This window comes from Lissotriton helveticus, chromosome 2_1, assembly GCF_964261635.1.
Source record: "Lissotriton helveticus chromosome 2_1, aLisHel1.1, whole genome shotgun sequence".
Lineage (NCBI taxonomy): Eukaryota > Metazoa > Chordata > Amphibia > Caudata > Salamandridae > Lissotriton > Lissotriton helveticus.
The window spans coordinates 1,973,201,367-1,973,225,807 of NC_136059.1; the positions used below are offsets into that span (position 1 = coordinate 1,973,201,367).

Here is a 24,441-nt window from a genome sequence, read left to right on the forward strand (position 1 = left end):
AAACCAGTTGCCAAACCGTTTTTCTGGTGCACTTAGTAGCCACGACTATGGGTTGGGCTAGGGATGTCCAGATACCGGGAGTGGGGTCCTGTCATATTGAAAGTGGGCAGAATGGTGCATCCTGGTATGCCCAGATGCCACACTTTGCGGAAGTTGTAATCAGGTGGGAGGAAATGTGGTTGCTCAATGGCTACCAACCGCATCCTGCCCTGAGGCCATTTTCTGAGCATAAATAGGGCACTCCTGGCACCCCGAACTCCGATCTCGAGTGGACAAAGGACAGAAGGACTGCCCTGCCGCACCGTGGAACCGGCAAAGAGAGACTGCACTGTAGTAGACTGCACCTGCTGAACCTTGTGGCTAGCAAAAGAGAGGGGCTGTGCCTGCCATGTCCCGCTCAAGCAGAAGTCGTCTCCAGAGCCCAGCCAAAACCAAGAAACTCCAAGGTCCAGCTGACTGGCCCCATGTTCGCAGCATAGATACCCAACAGATGAAGAAACCTGTTGGGGCACGTTGGTAGCCCAAAGTCTTCAACCCGCTGCCAACTGCCTCTGTGCAGCACCAGGGACCAAGACATGATGCATAAAGTTGCATCCCAGTCCACTGAGCCTAGGAGTGTCGGGAGTGCAGCTAAGACTCCCATGTGACGAGTTATTGATCGAGAAAGGATTGGCTTGTGACCTCGATACTGGGCTACCTGTAGTCCAGTGGGGATGGACTTCCGCCAGTACAGACAAGGCTTTAAGGGACATGACTAGGACCACCTCACCCTCTTTGTGAGCCGAGGAGTAGTTGTAGCAAGACTGCCCTATCGACTGCAACGCATCCACAAACTTTCAGCATCCTTCACCGCTTGCATGAGGGCCAGTTCCATAGGAAACTACTGTAAAGGATAAAAGTGCCTGGAACTGACTGAAGACTCTTCATCTGCCGAGGTAACTGTTTCTGAGGAATTTGCAGGTCCTATTGACTGGCTCTCTATTGGAGTTGGTCACCCAAAGAGACTCCAAGTGACAGCACTACAACTAGACCAAATGTGTTAGCGAAAAGGTTTTCAAGTGTCAAATTCATTAAATTTGCCAATGCTTGTTCGCGGTTGAGTGTGAAGTGCTATGAGTTACTATACCTTGTGATTTCTATATCTCCAGAACCCTCTGGTGAATCTTTCTCGTTAGGCTGTCTAGAAATACATAAAAATACAATCTATTTTTATACATTGGAGTTGGATTTCTTTGATGTCTTGTTGATTTCATCTTCAATTTTTTTCTGTGGTTTTCAAATGCGTTACACTTGTTCCTTTGTTTAAGCCTTATTGCTCAGAGCCACAGCTACCCAGGGTTGAGCTTCAGGTTTGACAAACGAAGCCTAAGGGTCCTAAAGAAGTTGGTAAGAGTAATACACAGTGAGGTCGCACACCATATAATACACCCCATTTCCTCACAACCGCAAACTGGTAGTGCCTAGAACCCACCACAAAGTGAAAGTACCTCCGATGGGACCGCAGGCTAGGGATATAGAAGTATGCATCCTGCAAATCCAGTGACAGCATCCAGTCTACAAGGTCAATGCCAGCAGTACTTGAGCTAGGGTCAGCACTTTCAACTTCTCCATTTTTAGGATGAAATTCTGGCTCCTGAGATCTAGCACGGGGAGCCGCCCACTGTCCTTTTTGGTTACCAGAAAGAACGTGCATAGTAACCTAGGCCTATTTCCCTGTCTGGCACCAACTCCAGCGCTTCTTTCAGAAGGAGATCTGCCACTTCTTGCTGTAGAATGGTCAAATGGTCAGGAGGTGAGGAAGATGGAGTAAGTGGGATGGATGGTGGATGCTGAGGGAAGGGTGTAGCCCCTTTTTTCAAAGTAATGGCTGTCCGGGATGGATGAAATAATGGGACACCAGCCCTCCCACAGACTAAGTGTAGGGATGAAGCAAGAAACTAGGCCTGCTTTCATTGAGGTGCAGAAAAGGAGGAGGACGAGGATTGCAAGATGGATCCACTGCCACTTTCTCTGGAATGATCCCTGTATTGATAAGCGAGGTGGATAGGCTGTTGCTGGGGTTGTTGATATTGTCTGGAACGGAAGGAACCTCTCCTAAAGCCACAAAAAGTGGCAAAATTACATGAAGTCTTGTTTGTTGGTAGAAACTGAAGGCCCAGTGAATTTGCTGTGACCCTTGATGCTTTGAACCTCTCAAGTACTGAATTTGCCTTATCCCCAAAGAGGCGCACTTCATCGAACGGAAGAGCCATCAAATTGGACTGGAGTCAGAAGAGAAATCAGATGTCCGGAGCCAGCAAAGTAATAAACTGAGAAAGAGGTGCCCACGGCTGGGCAACTGTGTCAGTTGGGTCAAGACCTGAACTTAATAATATATCGGGAAGCATTTTGTCTATTGGTAATGACCTCTTGAAAATTGTCTTTCATGTCTGGAGGGACATGCTGCAGCATCATTTGGGCAATGTCCCACAAACCATGCTTATATCTGGCCAGAAGAGAATTGGCATTTAATGACTTCAAGGCAATGCAACCAGCTGAATAAGATGTCTTGCACCAAGCCTCTAGTCTTTTGAACTCCCTGACCGATGGCATTTTGGGAAAAGCTCCACCCAACTGCGTACTGTAACAGGACGCCTGTATTACCAGGCTCTCCAGTGATTGATGCATTTAAAGGTCACCTGGCGTTGCTCATTAAAGTCGATCAACTAAGCCTGTCAACTGCCAGCGAAGATGGCGGCTTCTCCCAAGTAGCCAGGAGAAGGGGAAGCAAGGGCAGCAAGGGCTCGAATTTTGCAGAGGAGGGCAATAGGATCTCTGTGCGGACTTTAGCTTTAGTTTCAGCTGATGGCAGCTATGAATCAAAGGCCTCTGTAGTCCTCAACATGATTTTATGGAGAGACCTCATCTTAGGAATGGGTGGTCCAACAGGGAACTCAATGGCCAATTCAGGGGGGAAGTATCCAGGCCACTAACTCATGATACGCCCTTTAAATCCTTAAGGGGATCCTGCCTTTGGTCTTCATAATCGAGACCGTTAACAGGATCTGAATCCGTACCAAAGCTTTCATGAAGGCGTGCTCAGAAAGCCTCCTCTTCCAGTATCCTTTGTGCCTCTCTACGGGAGTAAAGTCTGGGATTAGGTCTGCTGCTCTGGTGACTCTGTATCCAGAGCCGACGGTGGTCATGAAGATAGTTGCGGAGCTGAGAACCAGAGTGCTGGGTCAAAGCAGGGCTGAGGTGCCAGATCTGAAAGTGTAGCACTGAACAGCATTGATTAATATGGCATGAACATTGGGAGTCATGCTGTAGCCATCGCGCCAGAGTGTGCACCGCACGGCTTTGACACCTTTGCAAAGATGTTATACATGGCATTGGGGAATGCTGCTGGATCAGAGTCTGGTGTCCGAAATTTGGGGAACTGCAGCGTTAAAGGCTTAGTTGTAGGAGCCAGCGCCAAAAGTTTCAATGTGGTCTGTCCGTAGCCAGTCCTAGCAGAGGAGCAGTGCTGCACAGAGGATCATCTGCTGAGATTTTGACCAACTCCAGTTCAGAAGACCAAAGTCTTGTAGGAAACGGAGAACGTTGAGGAGACTTACCTTTTGACTTTTTGGATTTCTTGTAGTGTCTCCTCCACTTGGTGGATGAGGAAGATGGGGAACAGGAATGGAGTCAAGAATTTTTTCATTGCCGATGGTTGTCCCTAGTTCGAGCCCAAAAAAGCTTGCCCTCCTGCTCCTTGACGGCCCTAGGATTCATACTGAGGCAGGAAGAGCAAGATTGTGCGTCATGGTCGGAGCCCAAGCCCCGCAAACAGATTAAATGGGGGATTGTGAGAACATCTGTCCCTCACAATCCCTAAAGGGTTTAAAACCCAATTTCTAATGTGGAGAAATTGGTACTGCTTTTAATTTTGTATGATAAAAACTCCTCAGAGATTGAAGCTCCGGATCCACCTCCAAGGCACAGAAAAAAGTGAGATGATGTTGATGCAGGCACTTTTTGGACTCAGGGATATCGCCTGACATCACTTCCGGCGCGGACTAGGTCCATCGACACCAGTGGCAGGATTGAGGCTTTGAAGTTTTGTGGATGCAGTCGGACGCCTTGGGATTGGTCTACAGGTGATAATCCAGAGGTAGAATTCTCAACCAGAAATGCCTGTTAGTGTAGGGTGTGACTTTAGGTGGTACTATTACCAGGTTGCAGGGATGCACATTGAGTCGAAGATGGATGGTGTGCAGATATTCTTCCATGTGCCTTCCGATGAAAACGCTTTGAGAAAGAAAACAGATCAGCGGGACCTTCATTGCCAGATCTAAGCAAGAATAGCTCAGGGAAGAAATGGGTAGGCCAAGGGGGGTAACAAGTCTTGGGGGGGAAAAAAAGAAGTCGGCAGCTGGCTTATTGGCAAGCCTTAAGATTTTACCCAGCTGAAGGGAGTGACTTCGAAGAAGAGATGGAAGGACTTAAACCTAATCACTAAAATCAACAATACATTACTTATTTTTGCAAGGGAAGAAAGCAGTAATATGCAGCGCTATCAATTAAAAAGTTTAGGCAACATCGTCCTGATGGATTAAACATACCACCTGTGTTTCTGGTTTCACATGCACACAATAAAAACCCTATATCAAACTGAATGCAAAGTCAAAAAAGGTTTAGGAGGTCAAGTAAAGAAACACACCTGCGCCACATCTGTATATCAGTTTCGATTGAGAATAGGAGATCTGTGAGCAGACGCTGATGCATTGGGGACCATTTAAATTCAGGAATACGAAACATGGTTGATCTGGAATCCCTTCTCTGACCATTGGATGCTGAAGTAGAGGTTTGGTCTTGCCCTGTTGGTTCCTGTAGTCTTGTCTGCTAAAAAAATAAGACAAAGTTTAACACTGGCATGACAGAGGAATCCAATCCCTGATGTGCTTACTACCTGGACAAAATAAAGCAAGGACATGTCTCAGCTCTTATTAATCCATATTAGTAATCATTAATAAAAATCGTCAACTGGCTATCTACTACATACCAACAAGTTCACTTACCTTAAACAATGGAGGAAAAGGTTGTAGGATTTCCATAACCATTAATAATGGGCTCTTGGTCTTAAAAGTAGGGTACAATAGAAACAATACGAGACGCACGAGGTATTAGATTCCTTACCTTAGAATAGATACCCCAGCAATACCAACCCCGGTGGTGGGTTTGCAGACCAATGATCACACCAGAAAGTCCTGGAGAACGGAACGGCCGAAAAAGCCATCTCTCCGGACTTGGCTGTCCAGGCAGTAGTGCTTAGTAAACGGGTGCAGCGAGGCCCACGTAGCTGCCTGACAGATGTCCTGCAAGGGGACTCCCAGACTCAGGGCAGTAGTAGCCGCCGTGGCATGAGTGGAATGGGCACGTAGCCCACAGGAGGCTCCTTTTTTAGCCAGAGAGTAACAAGCCTTGATGCACAAGACGACCCATCGAAAAATGGTCCGTTCGTGCACCGCCCGTCCCGCCCACGTAACCAACAAAGAGTTGGTCATCCAACCGGAACTGGTGTGTGCGATCCAGATAATATGAAAGCGCACGTTTTGGGTCCAGACGGTGGAGCCTCTATTCCTTTTTCGAGGGATGCGGAGGCGGAAAGAAGGTGGGCAAGGTGATAGACTGCCCGATGTGTAAGTCTGTGACTACCTTGGGCAGGAAAGAGGGTCGCGTCCGCAACACAACTTTGTCCGGATGGACAGAAAGAAAGGGAGGTTGGGAAGAAAGAGCCTGGAGCTCACTCACTCTCCTGGCAGAAGTGATGGCAACCAGGAATGCAGTCTTAAGAGTAAGGAGACGAAGAGGACAGTTATGAAGTGGCTCGAAGGGAGCGCACATCAGATAAGTCAGAACAAGGTTCAAGTCCCACTGAGGCATCACGAAAGGAACAGGAGGAAACATATGAGTGATGCCCTTCAAAAACCTATTTACAACCGGGGACTTGAACAAAGAGGGCTGATCAGGGAGCCTTAAGAAGGCAGAAATGGCAGAGAGGTAGCCCTTCAGAGTGCCCAGAGCAGAGCCCTGCTGGGCAAGAGAAAGAAGAAAGTGGAGAACCTCTGAAAGAGGGGCAGAAAGGGGATCCACAGCCTTTGCTGTGCACCATGCCACAAATGTATTCCACCTACAGGCGTATACCATTTTTGTGGAGGGACGCCTGGCTGCCAGAATAACATTACAGACTCCGGGAGGCAGGTCGAAAGACGTCAACTGCCGCAGCTCAATCTCCACGCAAGGAGGGGGAGACTGGACATGTTCGGGTGGAGGACCATCCCCTGCTGCTGGGACAGAAGATCCTCCCGAAGAGGCAGACGGATCGGGGGATCGATGCTCATACTGAGTAGCTCGGGATACCATACTCTTCGAGCTCAGTCTGGAGCCACAAGGATGACTTGGGCCCGGTTGTGCCTTATCTTCTTCAGCACTGAAGTGGTATAGGCGGAAAGGGGTACAACAGACCGCAACTCCACTCACAACGAAAAGCGTCACCTAGCGAGTGCCGCCTTGGAAATTCCAACACGCAGAACTGATGACATTGCGCGTTCTCTTTGATGGCGAACAGATCTAACCAAGGCTTTCCCCACTGCTGAAAGAGACAATAATATCATAAGCAGCACTCTGTTTGTATAGTGGTTTGGCCTTTCTTCAAAAATTCACATTGGCCTCCTAGCACTTTGTGTTGTTCGTTTGTTTGTGTGGTGATTGGAATATTTGTGAGTGGATGTTTGAATATTCAAATGGGTTATGAGTGGAAGCAATAGTATGTTGTAAATATTTAATTGTCTTGCATTTTTGTGTATGTATATCCCCCGTTTGTGTTTCTAAAAAAGAAAAAATCCTTTTTGAAAATTGAAAATAAAAGCAATTAATAAGCGCATTGGTGCTTGGTTTGGTTGTCCTTGCACTTACTATTAAGTTGTGAAGAAGTGTTTCATCAGTATTGGCATTTTCTTTGGTTGTTGAAAGAGACATTGCGCCACGTCCGAGTTCAGACGCTATTTGTGATCCAACATGCACCGACGGCTGAGTTTGTCCACCCTGGCGTTCAGAGAACCTGCCAGGTGTTGAACCACCCACGGACATGGCCTGATGTTCCAGCCAAGTCCAGAGATGCAGAGCCTCTTGGAATAGGGTCCACGACCCCACCCCACCCTGTTTGTTGCAGTACCACATGGCGGTGGCGTTGTCCGGGAACACTACACTTACCCGGACAGAGGGAAGGAATGCCTTCAGTGCCAGTCGGATCGCCCGATGCTCCAACAGGTTGATGTGGAGCTGGGACTCCGCCGGAGACCAGAGGCCTCTGATCTGCACCTCTCCCACGTGGCCGCACCATCGCAGAAGGGACGCGTCCGTAACAACTGTATGCTCCGGTTGTGGAAGGGAGAAGGATCTGCCATTGACCCAATCGCGATTTGTGAGCCACCACTGCAATTGCCGTGCAGTGCCCTCCGAGATCTAGACGTGATCGGACAGGTTGCTCGGATGTTGTACCCCTTGAACTTCAGGTCCCACTGCAGAGCCCGCATATGCCATTCATTGATTGATCTGGCATGATCCACAAGCAGGATGCAGGAGGCCATCAAGCCCAGCAGTTGAAGGGTCATCCTGACCGAAACCCAGGATAGAGGGTGGAAGATCGGAATCATAGCCTGAATATCCCGGACTCGCTGTTTGGGAGGATAAACCTGAAACCGCGCTGAGTCCAGAACTGCTCCAATGAAAAGGAGCTTCTGCAAGGGAATCAGATGCGACTTCGGCACGTTGATGGAGAACCCCAGCAAATGCAGGAGGTCGGCCGTCGTCTGGAGGTGGGAGACAACTGACCGGGGCAAGCCCGCCTTCAACAACCAGTCGTCGCGATAGGGGAAGACAAACCCCTGATCTGCGCAGATGAGCCACGACAACAGCCATCTCTTTTGTGAACACTGGAGGGGCGCTGGTAAGGCAAAAGGGGAGCACGGTTAACTGAAAATGCTCGTGGCCTACCGTGAATCGCCGGTAGCGTCTGTGGGCAAGCGGGACGGGTACATGGAAATAAGCGTCCTGCAAGTCCAACGCCAACATCCAGTCTTGCAGGACTAGGGCAGACAAGACTTGAGCCAGCGGGAGCATCTTGAACTTCTCCTTCCGGAGGAAGCGATTTATGTTCCGAAGGTCTAAGATAGGACGCAGGCCCCCTTTGTCCTTCTTCGGTACCAGAAAGTAGTGGGAATAACAACCACGACCTACTTCTGGCGTCGGAACGCGCTCAATGGGCCCCTTGGCCAAGAGGGCCGCAGCTTCCTGATGGAGAAGCGCCAAGTGGTCCCCCAACATGCAGTGGTACTGAGGTGGCATGGCTGGAGGGGTTGCCTCGAAGGGGAGGGAGTAGCCCCTTCAGACAATTTGCAGTACCGACTTGTCTGAAGTGATGTCACGCCAGTGGCGGAGATGATGGTTTATTCATCCACCCACTGGCGTCTGATGGGCCTGAAAGGTCGGACTAGGAAGGAAGGCTTTGAAGCGGATGCTGCAGGGGTGGAAGTTGACTGGCCCGCCCACTGGCCCCCCGAACCGCCTCGACGGTTCTCATGTCCGCGGCCATGCTGAGGTTGCTGCTGCGGTGGCCTGTGGCTTCGCGAACTCTGAAAAGCAGAAGGCGGAGGAGGCTGAGCGGCCGACATGGCCCAAGGACTTGGCCGTAGCCCGGAAATACTTGAAGCGCTCCAACGCACTGTCTGCCTTGTTGCCAAAAAGGGGAATGACATCTAAGGGCATGTCCATCAAGGTGTTCTGGACATCCCCTGAGAAGCCAGTTGTCCTCAACCAGGCGTGGTGCCGAAGCGCCACAGTCGTGGAAATCGATCTGCCCAGTGAGTCAGCAGTATCCAGCTCACAACCTATGGTGAACTTTGCTGCATCCCTTTCGGCCGCAATCACTTGGGAGAGAACTGCCTGGGCCTCCTCCGGGCAGTTGGGCAGCACCTGCGCAACCGTGTCCCACAGAGAGTGGGTATGACAGCCCAAGAGGCATGCGGTGTTCACCGACTGCAGCCCTAAGCTGGCAGATCAAAACAGTTTCTTGTCAAACTGATCCAGATTCTTGTATTCCCTATCCAGAGGCGGGGTAGGGAAAGCGCTTTGGGAAGCTGAGGCTTGAACCACCAAGCTCTCACAGGAGCCCCTGTGTTGGGCCTGGACCAGGTGCCCAAAAGAACATCTTTCAGAGGCTCATTAAAAGGCAGCAAGGGCAACGGCCTTCATCCCTTCGTGGAGGTTGGCTTTGGCGGTGATGGGGTCCTTGGTGAGGGAGAGGATCAGTTGAGTGTCGTCGGCGTAGGAGATTATGTTGAGGTCGTGCTGTCGGGCGACGTGTGCGAGCGGGGCCATGTAAATGTTGAACAGTGTCGGGGTGAGGGAGGAGCCCTGGGGTACGCCGCAGATGATCTTGGAGGCTTCGGATCGGAATGGGGAGGCGGACGCTCTGGGTTCTGCCGGAGAGGAAGGAGGTGGTCCATTCCAGGGCTCCGTCACGGATCCCTACGGCGTGGAGGCATGTGCGGTGGCAGACGGTGTTAAAGGCGGCGGAGAGGTCAAGGAGGATGAGGGCTGCGGTCTCACCACTGTCCAGCAGTTTTCTGATGTTGTCGGTGGCAGCGATGAGGGCAGTCTCTGTGCTGTGGTTGCTGCGGAATCCTGACTGGGAAGGGTCCAGGATTCTGTTTTCTTCGAGGTATCGGGTTTGCTGTCTGTTGTCGATCTTCTCGATGACCTTGGCCGGGAGCAGAGAGATGGGCCGGAAGTTCTTGAGGTTTTTAGGGTCAGTTTTTGGTTTTTTGAGTAGGGCGTTGATCTCTGCGTGTTTCCAGCTTTCCGGGAAGGTCGCGGTCTCGAGGGAGAGATTGATGACTTTGCACAGGTGGGGTGTGATGGAGCTGCTGGCTTTGTTGAAGATATGGTGCGGATATGGGTCTGATGGGGAGCCGGAGTGGATTTTGCTCATGGTCTTGATGGTGTCATCGATGCTCACGCTGGTCCAGGCTAGCAGGGGGTCGTGGTCGATGGTGTGCGGAGACTGTTGTGTTGCTGTCTGTTGGGGCTGTCTGGGTGTTGAAGTTGTCGTGGATGTCAGCTATCTTGCGGTGGAAGAAAGTGGCGAGGGAGTCGCACAGGGCTTGCGATGGCAGGATGTCGTTGGTGTTGGAGCTGGGGTTGGAGAGTTCCTTCACAATGTTAAAGAGCTCCTTGCTATTGTGTGCATTGTTGTCGAGGCGGTCCTTGAAGGAGGTCCTCTTGGCCGTCCTGGTGAGGTGGTGGTGGTGGTTGCGTACTTGTGGGCTGCGTGGCTGTCTGGGGTCTGTTCGCTGTGCCAATTCTTCTCTAGCTTTCGGCAGGCTCGCTTGGAGGCTAGGAGTTCTGGGGGGAACCAGCTGGCCTTCTTGTTGGTATCTCTGTGGGGGTTTCTTCAGCGGGGCGAGGATGTTGGAGCAGTCGTCGATCCAGCGTCTGAGGTTGCAGGCAGCGTCGTCAGTGTTGGCGGGTTCGGTGGGTGGGCTGAGAGCGTTGTTTGCGTGAAGTTGGTCTTCGGTGATTTTTCTCCAGCAACGGAGGGGGATCTGTTGGGTGCGGTGGTGTATGGTGGGGTTTCTGGAAGGAGAAGTGGATGCAGCGGTGGTCCAGAGGAGTTCGGTGGTGTGGCTGAAGGCGACGTGGGGGCTTGTGGAGAAGATGGGGTCAAGCGTGTGGCCTGCGGAGTGGGTGGGCGTTGTGACGAGTTGTCTCAGTCCGAAGTTGGTGAGGTTATCGATCGGGGTTGTCGAGTTGCTGTCGTTGATGTTCTCCAGGTGAAAGTTCAGGTCTCCGAGGAGGATGTAGTCGGTGGACGTCAGGGCGTGCGTGCTGATGAAGTCGGCTATGGAGTCGCTGAACTGGGGTCGGGGTCCAGGGGGTCTGTAGACTAGGGTGCCTCTGAGGGTGGAGTTGGGGTCTGTGTGGATCTGGAAATGCAGGTGTTCGGCAGAGCTGGAGAGTGTTGTCGGTGCTGGACGAGACCCTTATGCTGTTCTTGTGGACGATGGCGATTCCTCCTCCGAGTCCGTTGGTGCGGTCTCTGCGGGTGATCTTGTAGCTGGCAGGGATGGCTATGGCTATGTCGGGTGCGGAGGTGTCGTTCATCCAGGTCTCTGTGAGGAAGGTGACATCCGGGGATCTTGTGTCGAGCAGCAGAGTTCGACGGCGTGTTTGCGCGCGGAGCGGGGTTTCAGTAGGATGCATCGGAGGTGGTTGGGGTCTTTCTTGGCGGGTTGTTCGTCGGCTCTGATGCTGGTGTAGCTCCAGTTCCGGCAGGTGAAGGGACCGTATGTGCCTTTCGGGGCGGCCTTGAAGCAGGTGTGGGTCCTTCCGGGGTTGAGAGCGTGGAGTGTGCTGGCGTCATAGCGGTGGTGGTCGTCGTGGCGGGTGCTGGGACCAGGGGTTCTGATGCTGGCCGCGGTCCCGGCTTGCGTTAGGCGTGCCTTCGGCGAGCCTGCGGCCGCCATATATGGGGATGTGGGAGGGAGAAGCAGGTGGGAGGCAAGGGCTGCGAATGGCAAGGAGGGGAGCGGGGCCGCAGGGGACGCAGCAGTGGGAACGGGGCAGCGAGGGGGAGACAGAGGAGAAAAATTAGCACAAGATACAACAATCAAGCAGAAGAGAAACGGGCAAAACCGTGGCAGTGAGGGGGAGACCAAGCGGAACAACGGGCACAAGATGCAAAAATCAAACGGAGAAGAACAGGCAAAACAATGGCAGTGAGGGGGAGACAGACGGCAAAAACAGGCACAAAATACAGAGGAAACAAACAGGCCCGGTGTCCCGGCGATTTCCTGCGATGCCACAGGGAGCCCCGTAGGGATTTGCTGCGAGGCAGGGACGCCAGGCACCGAAGAGGGGAGCCCCGAAGCACCACACCTCGACGACACCACTCTCCTACGACCTGAAGCCGAAGTCTTCGGCACGGAGCCACTTGCGACTTAGTGGAAGGCACTGCGCAAGGCAAGGGCTCTGTGGGTGTCTCAGGAGGTGGAGGAAGGGCCAAAGAAGCCTGCAGAGCCGGCTGTCATTTGGGCCCTAGTCGCCTCTGTGCCAGGAAACCGCGGGTAGGAAGGTGACAGGCGGGGGCGCATGTCCCGGGGGAAGCGGGCGCCCACCGCGGAAGGAGGACAGGGCCTCAGAGACAAACTGAAGGACCTAGCAGCCGGTGAGCCATCCCCCTGAGGCCGTGGCGAGAGACGATGTGGCAGACGAAACCGGCGGCTCCTCGCCTCAGTGGTATGGGACAGATGCGGAGATGACCGAGACAAGTGTGCAGACAGCAACTTCATCCGGCGCTCCCGCCGCGATTTAGGCTTAAGGTGCTGGCAGGCGTTGCAGCTCTCTGAGTCGTGGTGCTCACCTAGGCACCACATGGAATTGGCGGATATATAGTCTGTACGAGAAAGAGCATTACCGAAAGTAAGTAAATTGCTCTTTAATACTCGTGCATATGCAGAACATGTGAGCCTATATAATTGCCTTTTGCTACTGTAAAACCCCCTAATTTCTAAGAGGAGGATTGTATTCACATTGTATGTTGGAAGAAAACTGGCTTGTGGCATATTGCACTGACAGCAGTTAGAAATACTAGTTTTTTGGGTTTTTTTTTTTGCAGAGTTTTTTATATAGCGCGAACTAGACCCGAATCGAATCAGGTATCAGAGCGCTTTACATAGCACCAGTTACGTTACATGAGGACGGACACACATTCATTTTAGGCACGGGGAGATTAAGTGATTGCCCAGAATCACAGGAGGTTTTGGCGTCGTTACCGAGACTCGAACCTAGATCCCCAGGTCCGAGGTCGAGCGCCCTAGCCGTTAGGCCAACTCTAGCTGCTTCTACTGTAGAGACTGGTGAGACAGTTATAAATTTCTTCAGTTGCACAATTGGTCTTTTCGTAATGACAGCAGTCTGCACAGCCATACAACTTTTCTCCATGGGAGTAAAGCACTCTTCCTCTTCAAAACAAAGGTGTGATTTATGTGTAGTAGATGTAGTCTGTCCTTCATTATACAGGAGCTACGTGTAGCCTGAAATCCTGAGAACAGCTCTCAATCATAATGCATTTGTTATCCCTTGGCTGTTAATATTTCGATTTAGTCTTGTTTGATTACAGACGTTCCAAAAGGGCGATGTGGGTATTCATCCAGGCTGGCTATGTAAAACTGTGTGTGGAAAGGTCATATAAAAAATTACTCCTTTGTGTGTAATGCGGGAGATTTGCCCTTCTAATAATTAAGAAATCTATAAAAGTTTGCAGTTTTCGTCAGGTGCTAGGAAGCTGCAAGGTAGCTCGTATCTCCAGAATCTATTACCAGCCCCTGGCCAATGCAGGGCAGCTCATAACCGAGAAAAAACACACTGAGAAAGTGTAGTCTAGACTTATTGAAATTACCATTGCTATTTTCTTGGTGTCTTTCTTGATAGTCATATAAAATATCTGTAAAAAAAGACTGTCAGTGTAAGATAGTACCCAAAGGTGCTCCTGAAGGAATTCCTTTATTCAAACTGAACACAGCCCAGGACTATTATAAACTTGTGGTAGGCTCATATATGTGTGTTGGGCTCACTGAAATGTAAAGGTGGTCAGATATTGTGACCAGGGGTTATATTTGCCTGAAATACCAATTTGCTACAGTAAGTGTAGGTTTACATTGTATTCTGACTAAGATAGTCGTCATTCCTGTTCAGTGCAGCTTGGGTGCCTATGTGAGAGTTGAGGTTTTTCTAAGCTGAATGACTCGTTGAGTTTAACCACTGGGGAAAGAGGGGTATTCATAGAATTACAGACCACTATCACTCCCTGATATTGTACTCTGTTAAGAATTGTGTTTGTTCCACTTCACTACTGGCTTTAAAGGATATTTAGTTTGAACCTTTAATCCTAGGAAGGATTACTTGGTGAATAGATTATCTGTACCTTGTTTTTTTATTCTTATATACACCAGGAGCCTACTTGAGAAGCCATTCTTCTGTAGTATTGGGACTGTAGGAGAGAATGAACCAACTATTACTTGCTCTCCATATGAGGTACATCTCTTACAAAGAGTGTAGGCCAGTAATTCTCAGCAACATTGAAAATGAGCATTTTTGCTATTGGTCATGAGCCACTGCCTCTCCCCTTGACCTTCTTTTCATTTAATGTTCTCTCCTTTTCCAAAAATAGTGATACCTATGCATTTACTTCAGACCTTGGTTTGCAAATGCCCTTGACATTGTTGAGCTGGAAAAGACCACCAGATTTTTTCCTTGGTACATTGCTTCCCACTGGAGGTGGACGCAACCAAGTTAGCATGGAAACAAGTTGAGCACCAGTGGTGCAGACTTATGAACTGACATATCGGGGCTTATAACACCAACCTTATTGCTAGATACAAAAAATTATTAGGTGAAAGTACATTACTTTCCATAAGTAACTCTAATCCTTCTGTCTGTGAAGCTGTCATAACCTCCTCTCAGCCCATGCACAAATCTGTTATACCGCTTTCAAGAAGAGATTGACATAAGCAATTCTGTGTTTCAGCTGTACTCCTTGATAGTGGATTCCCAAGCTTTTGATCAACAGTCTACTCAGATGCTCTATTCTCCCCTCACTTTTACCATCCTGGAGCCATCAGATCTTTAAACTGTCATGGCCAAGCTTACCTCCACGGGCACATGTCCCATAAGAATTACTCAAAAATGTTAGAAATTCTGTAAGATCTGTCCTTATGGTTGTTTGTATTTTTTCTCTCATCTTGTGTGTGGTTCCTCCCAGGAGGAAAATGCATTAGTTGTGTTGCATCTAACAGAATTCTCTGAAAACTATACAGTTCTATTTAACTTTAGGTTCTCCCTTCTCCAGCAAAGATTTTAGGATGTGTGGTTAGCGACTAACTGTAAAAATGTTATGAAGCCAATGTGGTCCTGGCCACTTCCAGACATACTACTGATCAGTTTACTGTACTGAAGTGGTTTTTGTATCAGTTGTGAATGATTTAGGACTATCAGGATAGAGAGTAGCCACAGCTTTCATCCTGCTAGACCTGTCTGTGACTTTCAGTATGGTGTCTCATCTCATACTTCTTGATCTCTTATGGGAGACTGGTATAAGAAGCAAAACCTAGGATTGGGATGTCATCTTTCTGTTGTGACAGACCACAAACTGTTGTACCCCTCCTATCTGATAGAGACTAATAGCAGCAAATTCCTTAATGTAGAATTATCTCCAGGCGTGACACAGGATCCGGAAAAGCTTTCTTGCCACAGCATCCCTGTGCGCTGGGGGGACGGCATCACGTGACTCTGCCCTGATGTCGTTCGCGCTCTTGATGTCAGCAAGGATACATAAGTCCCACCCCGGTGCGCCTACGTCAGTTTTTTCTCTTTTCGATCCGGTCTATGTCCTGGCCTGTTTTCAGGCCTTCTCTTTTTCACGCTTGGCGTTAGTGGAACAGTATGCGAATGCCTTCGGGCTTCAAGACGTGTAGCACATGTGCACATCCCATGTCGGAGACGAACCCTCACCCGATTCGCATCTCACAGTTTGATATTCCCTAGGCGTCAGACAAGATCTGGAATTTTTTTGCAGTACCTCTGCAAGCCTGCAGGTGGTGGGTTCTGTGTGGTTCCACCCTGATGGCATTCTGCTCCTCAAATGACATGCAGGCCTATGTAGGCGTCCTTCTAGCACACTGGTATCAGTTGCTTTCGAGGCTGTGTCCCCAGACGCAGAGCACCAACAGCAAATTGGCTTTGACCAGTGTGCAGATTCCAAAACTTGGGACCCTGTTACTGGGTAAAGCCCAATTTATAGAAAGGGGAAGATGGGAGGGTCGGTGAGGAATCTGCGGTTACATAGAGTCTCTTCTAGAAAGAATGCACCGGAAGGTAAATAACTTGTGTTTCCGATAGAGACTTATACCAACAGAATCCCCACCTTTTGAATAGATACCAGAGAAGTACGTAGTAGGAGGTAGGTCTGTGACTTTGCTCAAATGAATATTTTTTAGGACAGAGCTGCCAATACGACCTTCTCAGCTAACCTAGCTGCCCAACCAGCAGTGCTTCATGAATGTATGGAGTGATGCCCACTGAGCTACCCGGTAGATGGTCAGAACAGGAACCCTCAGCCAACGCAGTGGTAGCAGCTTTAAACCTGGCGCAATGGGCTCGTAGAACTTCTGAGGGTTGCTTTTTGGCCACTGCGTAGTAGATCTTGAGGCGGAGCATGATTCAGCACTTCAATACAGCCTTGCTTATTTTCACGCCATCACACCCCACAAAGAACTGATTTCCACTGGTTGTTCTCTGGTAAGATCAATGTCTCAGTGATCTTTTGGAGTCCTAGCAATGGACTCACTCCTCCTGCTTTTAGGGGTGAGACGCAGCATAGAACTCCAGGAGGGCGATGCTTTGGACGACGGAAAGGAGTCATGATTTTCAGCAAGAAAGATGCTCTCATCTGCAGAACCCGTTTGTCTGGAAAGAAAGTGATGTATCCTAGGTTAATAGTGTGCCTGAAGTTTGCTCACTCCTTGCGTCAAAGTGATGGAAAAAAGGAACACAGTTTTGAGAATGAGAAACCCAAGGGACAGCTGTGAAGCAGCTTGAAGAGTGCACATTAAACATGTGAGGACCAAGTTATGGTCTCACCAAGGGATGACAAAATGAAAGGAGAGAGAGAAAACAAGCGTTGGGAAATCTTTAATATAACAGACTAAAACCAGTGACTTTAATCAAGAGGGCTGGTCCGCCAACCGTAAAAAGGTAAAAACATCCGAAAGGTACCCAAAACAAAGCCTTGCCAGGCAAAAGACACAGCAAACAGAATTCCAGGTAACTTGGCCTGGAGGAGATCAATCTGGTGTGTTCGGTACCAAACTACAAATTTGTCCCAACGACAGGTGTATAAGGTTTTTGCTGAGGAACACTTGGCTGCTAAGATCACATGAACCACCTCCGGAGGAAGGTTGAAGGTGTTCAACTGTCGTTGCTCAATCTCCATGCATGAAGGTGGCGAATTCGAAGACCCTCTCGCAACAGCAGGTCCTCCCGGAGGGGCAGCCTGATTGGAGGACAGATGCTCACTTCCAGGAGTTCTGGATGCCATACTCCGTGCCCAATTGGGGGCTAACAGGACGATTCAGGCTGGTCAACCCTGATCTTTTTCAGAACTTGGAGACGGGTGGTATGGGCAGAAAGGTATTTAAAAGACCAAAGCCCTTATGTAGGAGTAATGCACCTCAAAGAGATCTTTCTTGGGAACTTCAGCGGCAAAAATGCTGCCATTGCATGTTCTTGGCAGAGACAAACATTGATGGAAGATGCACTTGTTCCACCTTCCAGGTGTAACTGCCGTACGTGACCTGCTAGGCGTCGGCACCCGAGTTCATCCAACCTTGCGTTTAGATATCCTGCAAGCTGCTTCACTACCAAAGAAATTCCCTTATGGTCAAGCCATTTCCGGAGGCATACAGCCTCCTGGCTCCAAGACCCCACACCGCATTTCTTGCTGCATACCACACGGCAATGGTTTTGTCCATAAGCACATGCAACAACCTTCCTCTGATGGTCGGTAGGAATGCTTTTAAGGTCTAGCAAATCACTCAAGTCAATTTTCCAACACAGGTCACCTGTCCCAGTTGTTCTACCTAACCAAGTAGTGATACGTCAGATCACCTTTAGCTCTGGGTGAGGTAAGGGAGAGGGACTGCCATTGACCCAATGGCAGTCCAGTAGCCACCACAGCAGATCGTTACGGTCTCCTCTGAAATCTGGATAAAACTGGACAGATTCCCCTAATGCTGTGATCACCCGGACTTGAGGTTCAACTGCAGAACTCACATGTGCCATCTGGGAAGTTGGACTAGCAGTACGCAAGAGGCCAGCGAACACAGCAGCCGTAAAGATCTGCACTGAAATCCAGGATAGAGGCTGAAACATGAATATCCTGGGCGCTCCACTCTGGGAGCAAAGCACAATACTGCTTCCTATTCAAAACTGCTCCGATGACCGGACACGGTTGCGAAGGAGTCGGTTTAACTTCAGAATGTGGATAGTGAACCACAACAATGCCAGGAGCTTTGCTATTATCTGGAGGTGGTAGATGACTGCCTGGGATGAGTGTCTTTAGCAGTCCTTTGTCGAGGTAGGGGAAGACTGGTATCATCAACCTCCAAAGTTGTGCTGCGACCATTGCCTATGTGAACACTTGCGGAGCACAGGTAAGGTCAAAACGGGGAATTGTGAACTGAAAATGCTCTTGGCCCATTGTGAACTGCAGACAGTACCAGTGGGGCCAGCAGAACAAGGATATGGAAATAAGTGTCCTACGGGTACAAAGCCGCCATCCATTCTCCAGGCTCTAGGGAAGACACAGCCTGAGCATCTTGAATTTGTCCTTCTACAGAAATGCGTTGAACGGGTGAAGACCTTAAATAAGACAAAGGTTTCTGTCCTTCTCTGCCACAAGGAAGTAGCAAGAGTAACACCAAGTTCATACTTCCGAGGCCAAAACCCCCTATAGGGCCCCTTTCGTCAAATGGCCTGCCCTTCCTACTGCAAGATGGACAAGTGGTCATCTGTCCGCCACCTAATAGTGGTGGAAGCTGTGGCCAGGTGGAAAAAAATGGGAGGACATAGACCAGACCTACAATTTGGAGGACCCATTTGTCTGAAGTGGTAGCTTGCTGCTATTGAAGTAAATATGAGATCCAGCCTCAGACAGTGTGGATGGGTGCTGGCCAAGCACACTCTACATGGGTTTTGCAGGGGCAATATCTAGATGGTAAGAGGACTGAGCTGCATGTTGTTTCTGTTGTCCTAAGCATGATCTTCGTGAGCTGTGGACTGAAGACGCAACATGGTTGAAATGCCTGCGCGGCAAGCAGAAGGGCCAGACACTGGCAAAACTGAAACCTTTCTGTAATTGTCATGAGGGAGGAGAAATTGTTAGAATGGTCTGGTGGGGTATAACGACCCAAGGAACATGCTGTGGCCCTGCTTTCCTTAAACCGTTCCAAAGACAAATCTGTCTTGTTGTCACAAAGTTGAAAGCCACTGAACAACACGTCAAAGATGCACGGGCATCCCCAGAGAAGCCTGTAGACCTAATCAAGGCAGAGACTGAAGTCCCAAAATCGTACCCATTGCTAGACCTGAGCAGTTGGTTGCACCCAAACAAGCCTGGATTTGAAAGTTTGCTACACCACAATCATCCTGAATAGATTGGGTGTTGGATGCTCTAAAGTCACCTGGAACCACAGGCAACACTGGAGTGGGGACATTTGATGGAATATTCAAAAGATGAGCTGGGGAGAAAGGTTGGCTCTACGCAGGAGGTAAAACTGTATAAACTGCAGACGCTTGTTGCGGGAGATCCTTTGGTGGTATTCTAGAGTCTCAGGACATTCCTTATCGTGAAACCTCCAGCCAAACTTCGCTTCCCAATGTCTTGAAGATGTTGTAGTGACATCTCAGTGCGAGTGAAAATCGCCTTAATGAGCCAAGTAAAGGACGTCTCCCATTAACCAATGTATGTAAGGGTTTAACAAGGGCATGTGTGGTTGTTTCAGTGTCCTCTACTTGCCAGCAATTCAGAAGCTGGCGGTAGAGCAGACCAGAAATTAAGAACTGGCCTGTGTGAAGACTGAATTGGTCCACTAGGTCTTTAAAGGGCAGTAACTGACCATTTTGGAATAGGTAGTCCAGAGACAAGAGTCCAGCTTGGTCCCACAGTCGCAGGTCTCACCTGGAAAGACAGCCTGACCCCTTAGGAAGGCCTATGAGTGGAATGGTGGGAGCATAATGGGGAGAATCCTGACTGAGCCATTGCCCTCTGGTCAAGGTAAAGCCACCCATAACAAGTGGGGGATCTACTTGCAGGGAGGACTCCTGGCACTGTCAGGACTAGAACTGATGCCTGATCTAGTGGGGGGATAAACACATCAGTGTCCTCCAGTAGAGATCCCATCAGCCAGTAGGCAAGCCATTGCAGCTGGCAGGCCAGAAGATAAGATTTGAAATGTTGAGCCCACAGACACCCAGATGTCGGCCGAGGATTCAGCTTCGAGAGGGACACTAGGCAACAACAATTTGTCAGATGTGGTTGCCCAGTAACTTAAGGTCTTGGAAGACAATCTGGTGTGGTATCACCAGGAGACTGGTGAAGTGAGAGAAGTTGTGTGAACATCACCATATCTGAAAGGGCTATTCGGCCCTTAACTGATATTGGAAGAGATTTCCAGTTGGTGACTTCAGCTCTAAGGGAAGATTCTTTGGTTGTAAGGTTGCCATCTAGCAAATCTGTCTGAGTGTGGAATATCACAATGCCCAAGTAATGTTAATGCCTATCTTCCCAGCATAGTGGGACCCTTCCAATATCTAGATGGGCTGGAGTCATGCTGGGGACTAGGGGAAACAAGCAAGACTTTGCCCAACTCACGCATAACCCTGAAAGAGGCCCAAACGGGGTTAGGAGTCTGGCAATGGCAGAGTGTTCTGCGCACAAATCTGTAATATAAAAGAGATCATCATCTCCATACAGGGGGGTGGCATGCACCTTATCCAGTAGAGGAATACACCAATTCACCCCAGAGAGGCGAGCATAAGCTGCACTAATGACAGGAGAAGTGGGGTAAGAGGACATCCCAGTCTACTGCCTCCACCCACTTGTAAAAGTTGTGAAATTAAACCCTGGAAAGGACAATCACTGTCAGGTCGGTATATAGGAGATGGATCAGTTTAATGGTGCAGGTCCCAAAGCAGAAGCAGCTCAAGACTGAACATATCATTCAAACTGAAGGAGACTAGCACCTTTTTCTAGGTCCAATACCGAAGCTGAGCGCCCCGAGGCCAATATGCCTGCGCTGCCTCGATTAAGCAATATTGCCTATTATTAAGCGATGCACATCTATAGGGAATAAAATCATTTTGATCAACGTGAATCAGACGAGAAAGAACCTCTTGAATCCTTCTAGCTAGAATTTTGCTAAGGATATTTGAATCCATATTCATAATAGTTAAGAGGTAGTAGGATGCCGGACTAGCAGGGTCCTTCCTGGGTTTTAACAAGGAGACCAGTAATGCCTCTCCCAGTGTTTAATGGATTTCACCCTCCTCAAAAATGGAGTCGAAAAGCTTGGCCAGCCTTGGTGCAGAGGAATCTGCAAATGTTTAGTAAAACTCTGCTATTAGATCGTCAGCCCGGGGTATTTTCCCTGTGGCCAGGTCTATTATGGCTGCTTGGATATCCCCAGCTGTAATAGGAGCATCAATATCTGCCCATTCAGCCATAGTTAGTGTCGGAAAGGGAATATATTCCAAAAACGCCTGGCTCTTAGTCTTTGAGATCCAGATGGAGAGGAATATAAATTCCTGTGGAAGGACATGAATGTTTCGTGAATATCTACCTGCAAGTAAACAAGGTGCCGTCAGAATGTCGTCGGAGCATTATGGGGACTGTTTACATTTGTTATTAACCAAGCCAAATGATGGAATGATTTATCTCCTTCCGAATAGAAGCGAGAAACGTAAGCAGAGTTGTATAGGCAACACAATCTTTCTATCAACCTGGCTTCTTCGTCTCCTAACTTGGAGAGGTAAAGTCACCTTAACCTGTTCCGCGCTGCGTGAATGTTTGCGCTGTGCTGGCGTTTTATTGAGTGGGTGGAGTTCGGACGGCCCCCAGCTGTCCTCCGCACACGCCCACTGTGACGTAGCACACAAGGGATTAAAGAGTCATCTACGACCATTTGTTCTGTATGAAACTTTTGTTCAACTTTTGTGAGCCGCTTAAGGAGACTCTTGCGCTCAGCAAGAGTGGCGTGAATGCAAGACCCCAAATCACCACTTTAAAGGCCTCCCATTCCAACACTGGGAAGGTGGGCGAGTCATCATTATGGTCAAAGTAGCCCGTGATATGGTCAGCCACAGTGTTGGAAAACATTGTATCTTCTTGGGTCTCTGACCATGGGCTATAGCTTCCAGGTGGGGATAGGTGCTACCCCAGTTCCAGTCTAACAAGAGGTTTATGGCCAGATAGGAGACTGCTCAGGTAGTCAGGAGAGGATGAGAAATGCTTATCTTGGAATCATCATACAAGACCTGCTTGGCTTTCCCCATACGTGCTATGATTTAGTTAGGGGTCTAAAGATGGAGATTGTGGATTTTTTTGTTTTTTGAGTAGTACTCATTGGGTGCTTGTTCAGTCATGAAATCTTCAGTGAAAGTGATTCCTGGTGTTTCCAAGAAAGCTGTGCATGATGTCGATGATGCTTTGGTGTCTTCAGATGGCTCTAAAATACAGAGATTTATTCTCCAGATACAGTCTTTCAAACAGCAGATTTCCCTCTGCTGGGTTAGAATCCTTGATTTTTATTGATTTGCTTACTGGGAGGGAGCAAGGAGCTATGAGGTGCTATGACAGCATCAACATGGGTCAAACCAGACATTGCTCTGCACCATTGGGTGCCATTTTGCCTCGCAGGCGAAGCAAGATGGACGGAGATGTTGGCAGACAAACTTTAAAGTCACTCTGGTGAGTTGTGATATCTGATATGGCAAGTTTCAGTTGCACCACACATAGGAGAAGAGTGTCTACACGCAAATTTGGCATTGAGAGGGTTAGTTAATTCTGGTTAGTCTGCCGATGACAAACATATTGGTGACTGCTTGTTGTTGTCATCTTGTAAGTTTGTGTTGTGGGTAAGTGCAACTGAGTGAGACGTTATTGAGCTGTATTACAGGTAGTTGGCGTTCTGATTGTATATTCTGCCTTTGGCGTGAGATCAAGGCAGTAGGAACAACCATTTCAAAGCAGTGGCAAGATGACAGAGAGTGAAGCTTCACAGATTGTCTTCCATCTTGTGTGGGTTCATACCACACCCTCATATAGCCTCTAATTTCTATGTCTACAATTATCAATAAAGGTACTGCTTTATTTATAATGGGCAATATTACATTCATCACTTTAGTTGCCAATATAAACATTTTCATTTCACTCAGTGGGAACACTGCCGAATACCTTGTGCAGACAGCCCAAGGTATTAAGAGAATTCTGTTGATTTTGAAATTGATTACTGGCATGATTCCAGCACATATTTTAATTTACAGGATCCCACGATGCAACCCTTATTCTGACAACGCATCTTAAAGCAAAATATTCACCCCAGTTTCTTTTTTTTTTTTTGAGGATTGCTAAATTTATTGGTACAAAACTATACCCAGTCATAGTACATGGTGGAATAAATTGTGGTACGCGAAGGGTTTTGATATTGCTTCATAGATGTTTATGCCCGACAGAGATGACTTCCCTATATTAAACTGCAAGCACACCAAATTCATGAGATTTGCTACCATGCAGATTAATTTATCCCCTAGCAAGAAGTACTTTCCCCCATTGGATCTGTGGGGTTATTGCAACCCCACATAAATGTAGGCGTGTGGTGCAAACTGCACTTTTTAAACCTCGATCTACACTACTAAGGGCCTTGGGCATTGGCACATTCATAAAAATGATTGCAGTTTTAGATTACTGTCACAAACACCAAGACCAACAGCCAATAAGCCTAACCCAAGATATTGCCCCATTAAAGTCACTAACTACACTGTGGGTAAATTATTTCAAAATGTTTAGTAATATGCTTACATAATAAAAGCTTTGGAGTTACAAATCAATGTCTTTCTCTCTTTGCACTAACGCAGGGAATGGGTACAGGAAACCTATTCAACAACCTGTCCAGTGGCTGGCAGGACTGATTGCCCATCATTAAATGGAGCAATCCTCAGGCAATATATGGCGGTGGGGGTCACTATACACTGGTAAGTTTCCTCTGTTAAGTATGGTGGGCAGGAATTTTGACACATCCAATGGGTATTATCAAAGACTTTGGCAATAAAAAAACAGGTCATACATCAGAAATATTCTGAATGACGGTAGGTCACAAATCGGACTGTGGATGAAAGAACAGGATGTAAAACATGAAGATTTCGTAGAAGAACGCCTTCAAAAAGATATTTTAAAAACTCAGACTCGAATCTCATGTCTATAAACGTGTGGGGGGAAAAAGGAACTTAAACAAAACAGTGAAAAGGAGGGTCCAAGGGGATGTTTAATGACCTAGCACAGCTACAGCCCCCAATTACTATACATATAGCAAACACAAAGTAGCTGTGGGTCAAACCAGCACACTCTATCAACTAAACATGTAACTGACTAAGGGAGAATGGTGACACTAGATCAGCTGGATACTGTACGTGTGTGAAAAATACCCATCAGTATACGACCGATACCGTCCTTTTCATCATCTGGGATCCTTCCCACCAGGAAGGGTAACAGCTCGTACCCATTTAGATATTAATATCAATTGTAGT

General features: G+C 48.5%; 1 protein-coding gene across 2 annotated transcripts in view; it reads right to left on the reverse strand.

The window, feature by feature from the left end:
- Positions 1 to 24,441, reverse strand: part of LRBA (LPS responsive beige-like anchor protein) — a 2,244,423-nt gene that overhangs the window by 1,820,158 nt on the left and 399,824 nt on the right. Inside the window, exon 24 of one of the 2 annotated variants that reach the window (XM_078676915.1) lies at positions 4,685 to 4,866. In XM_078676915.1, the coding sequence (XP_078533041.1) occupies positions 4,685 to 4,866 (182 nt within the window). The remainder of the gene's footprint in view (positions 1 to 4,684; positions 4,867 to 24,441) is intronic. The other variant, XM_078676916.1, reaches the window with a different exon arrangement.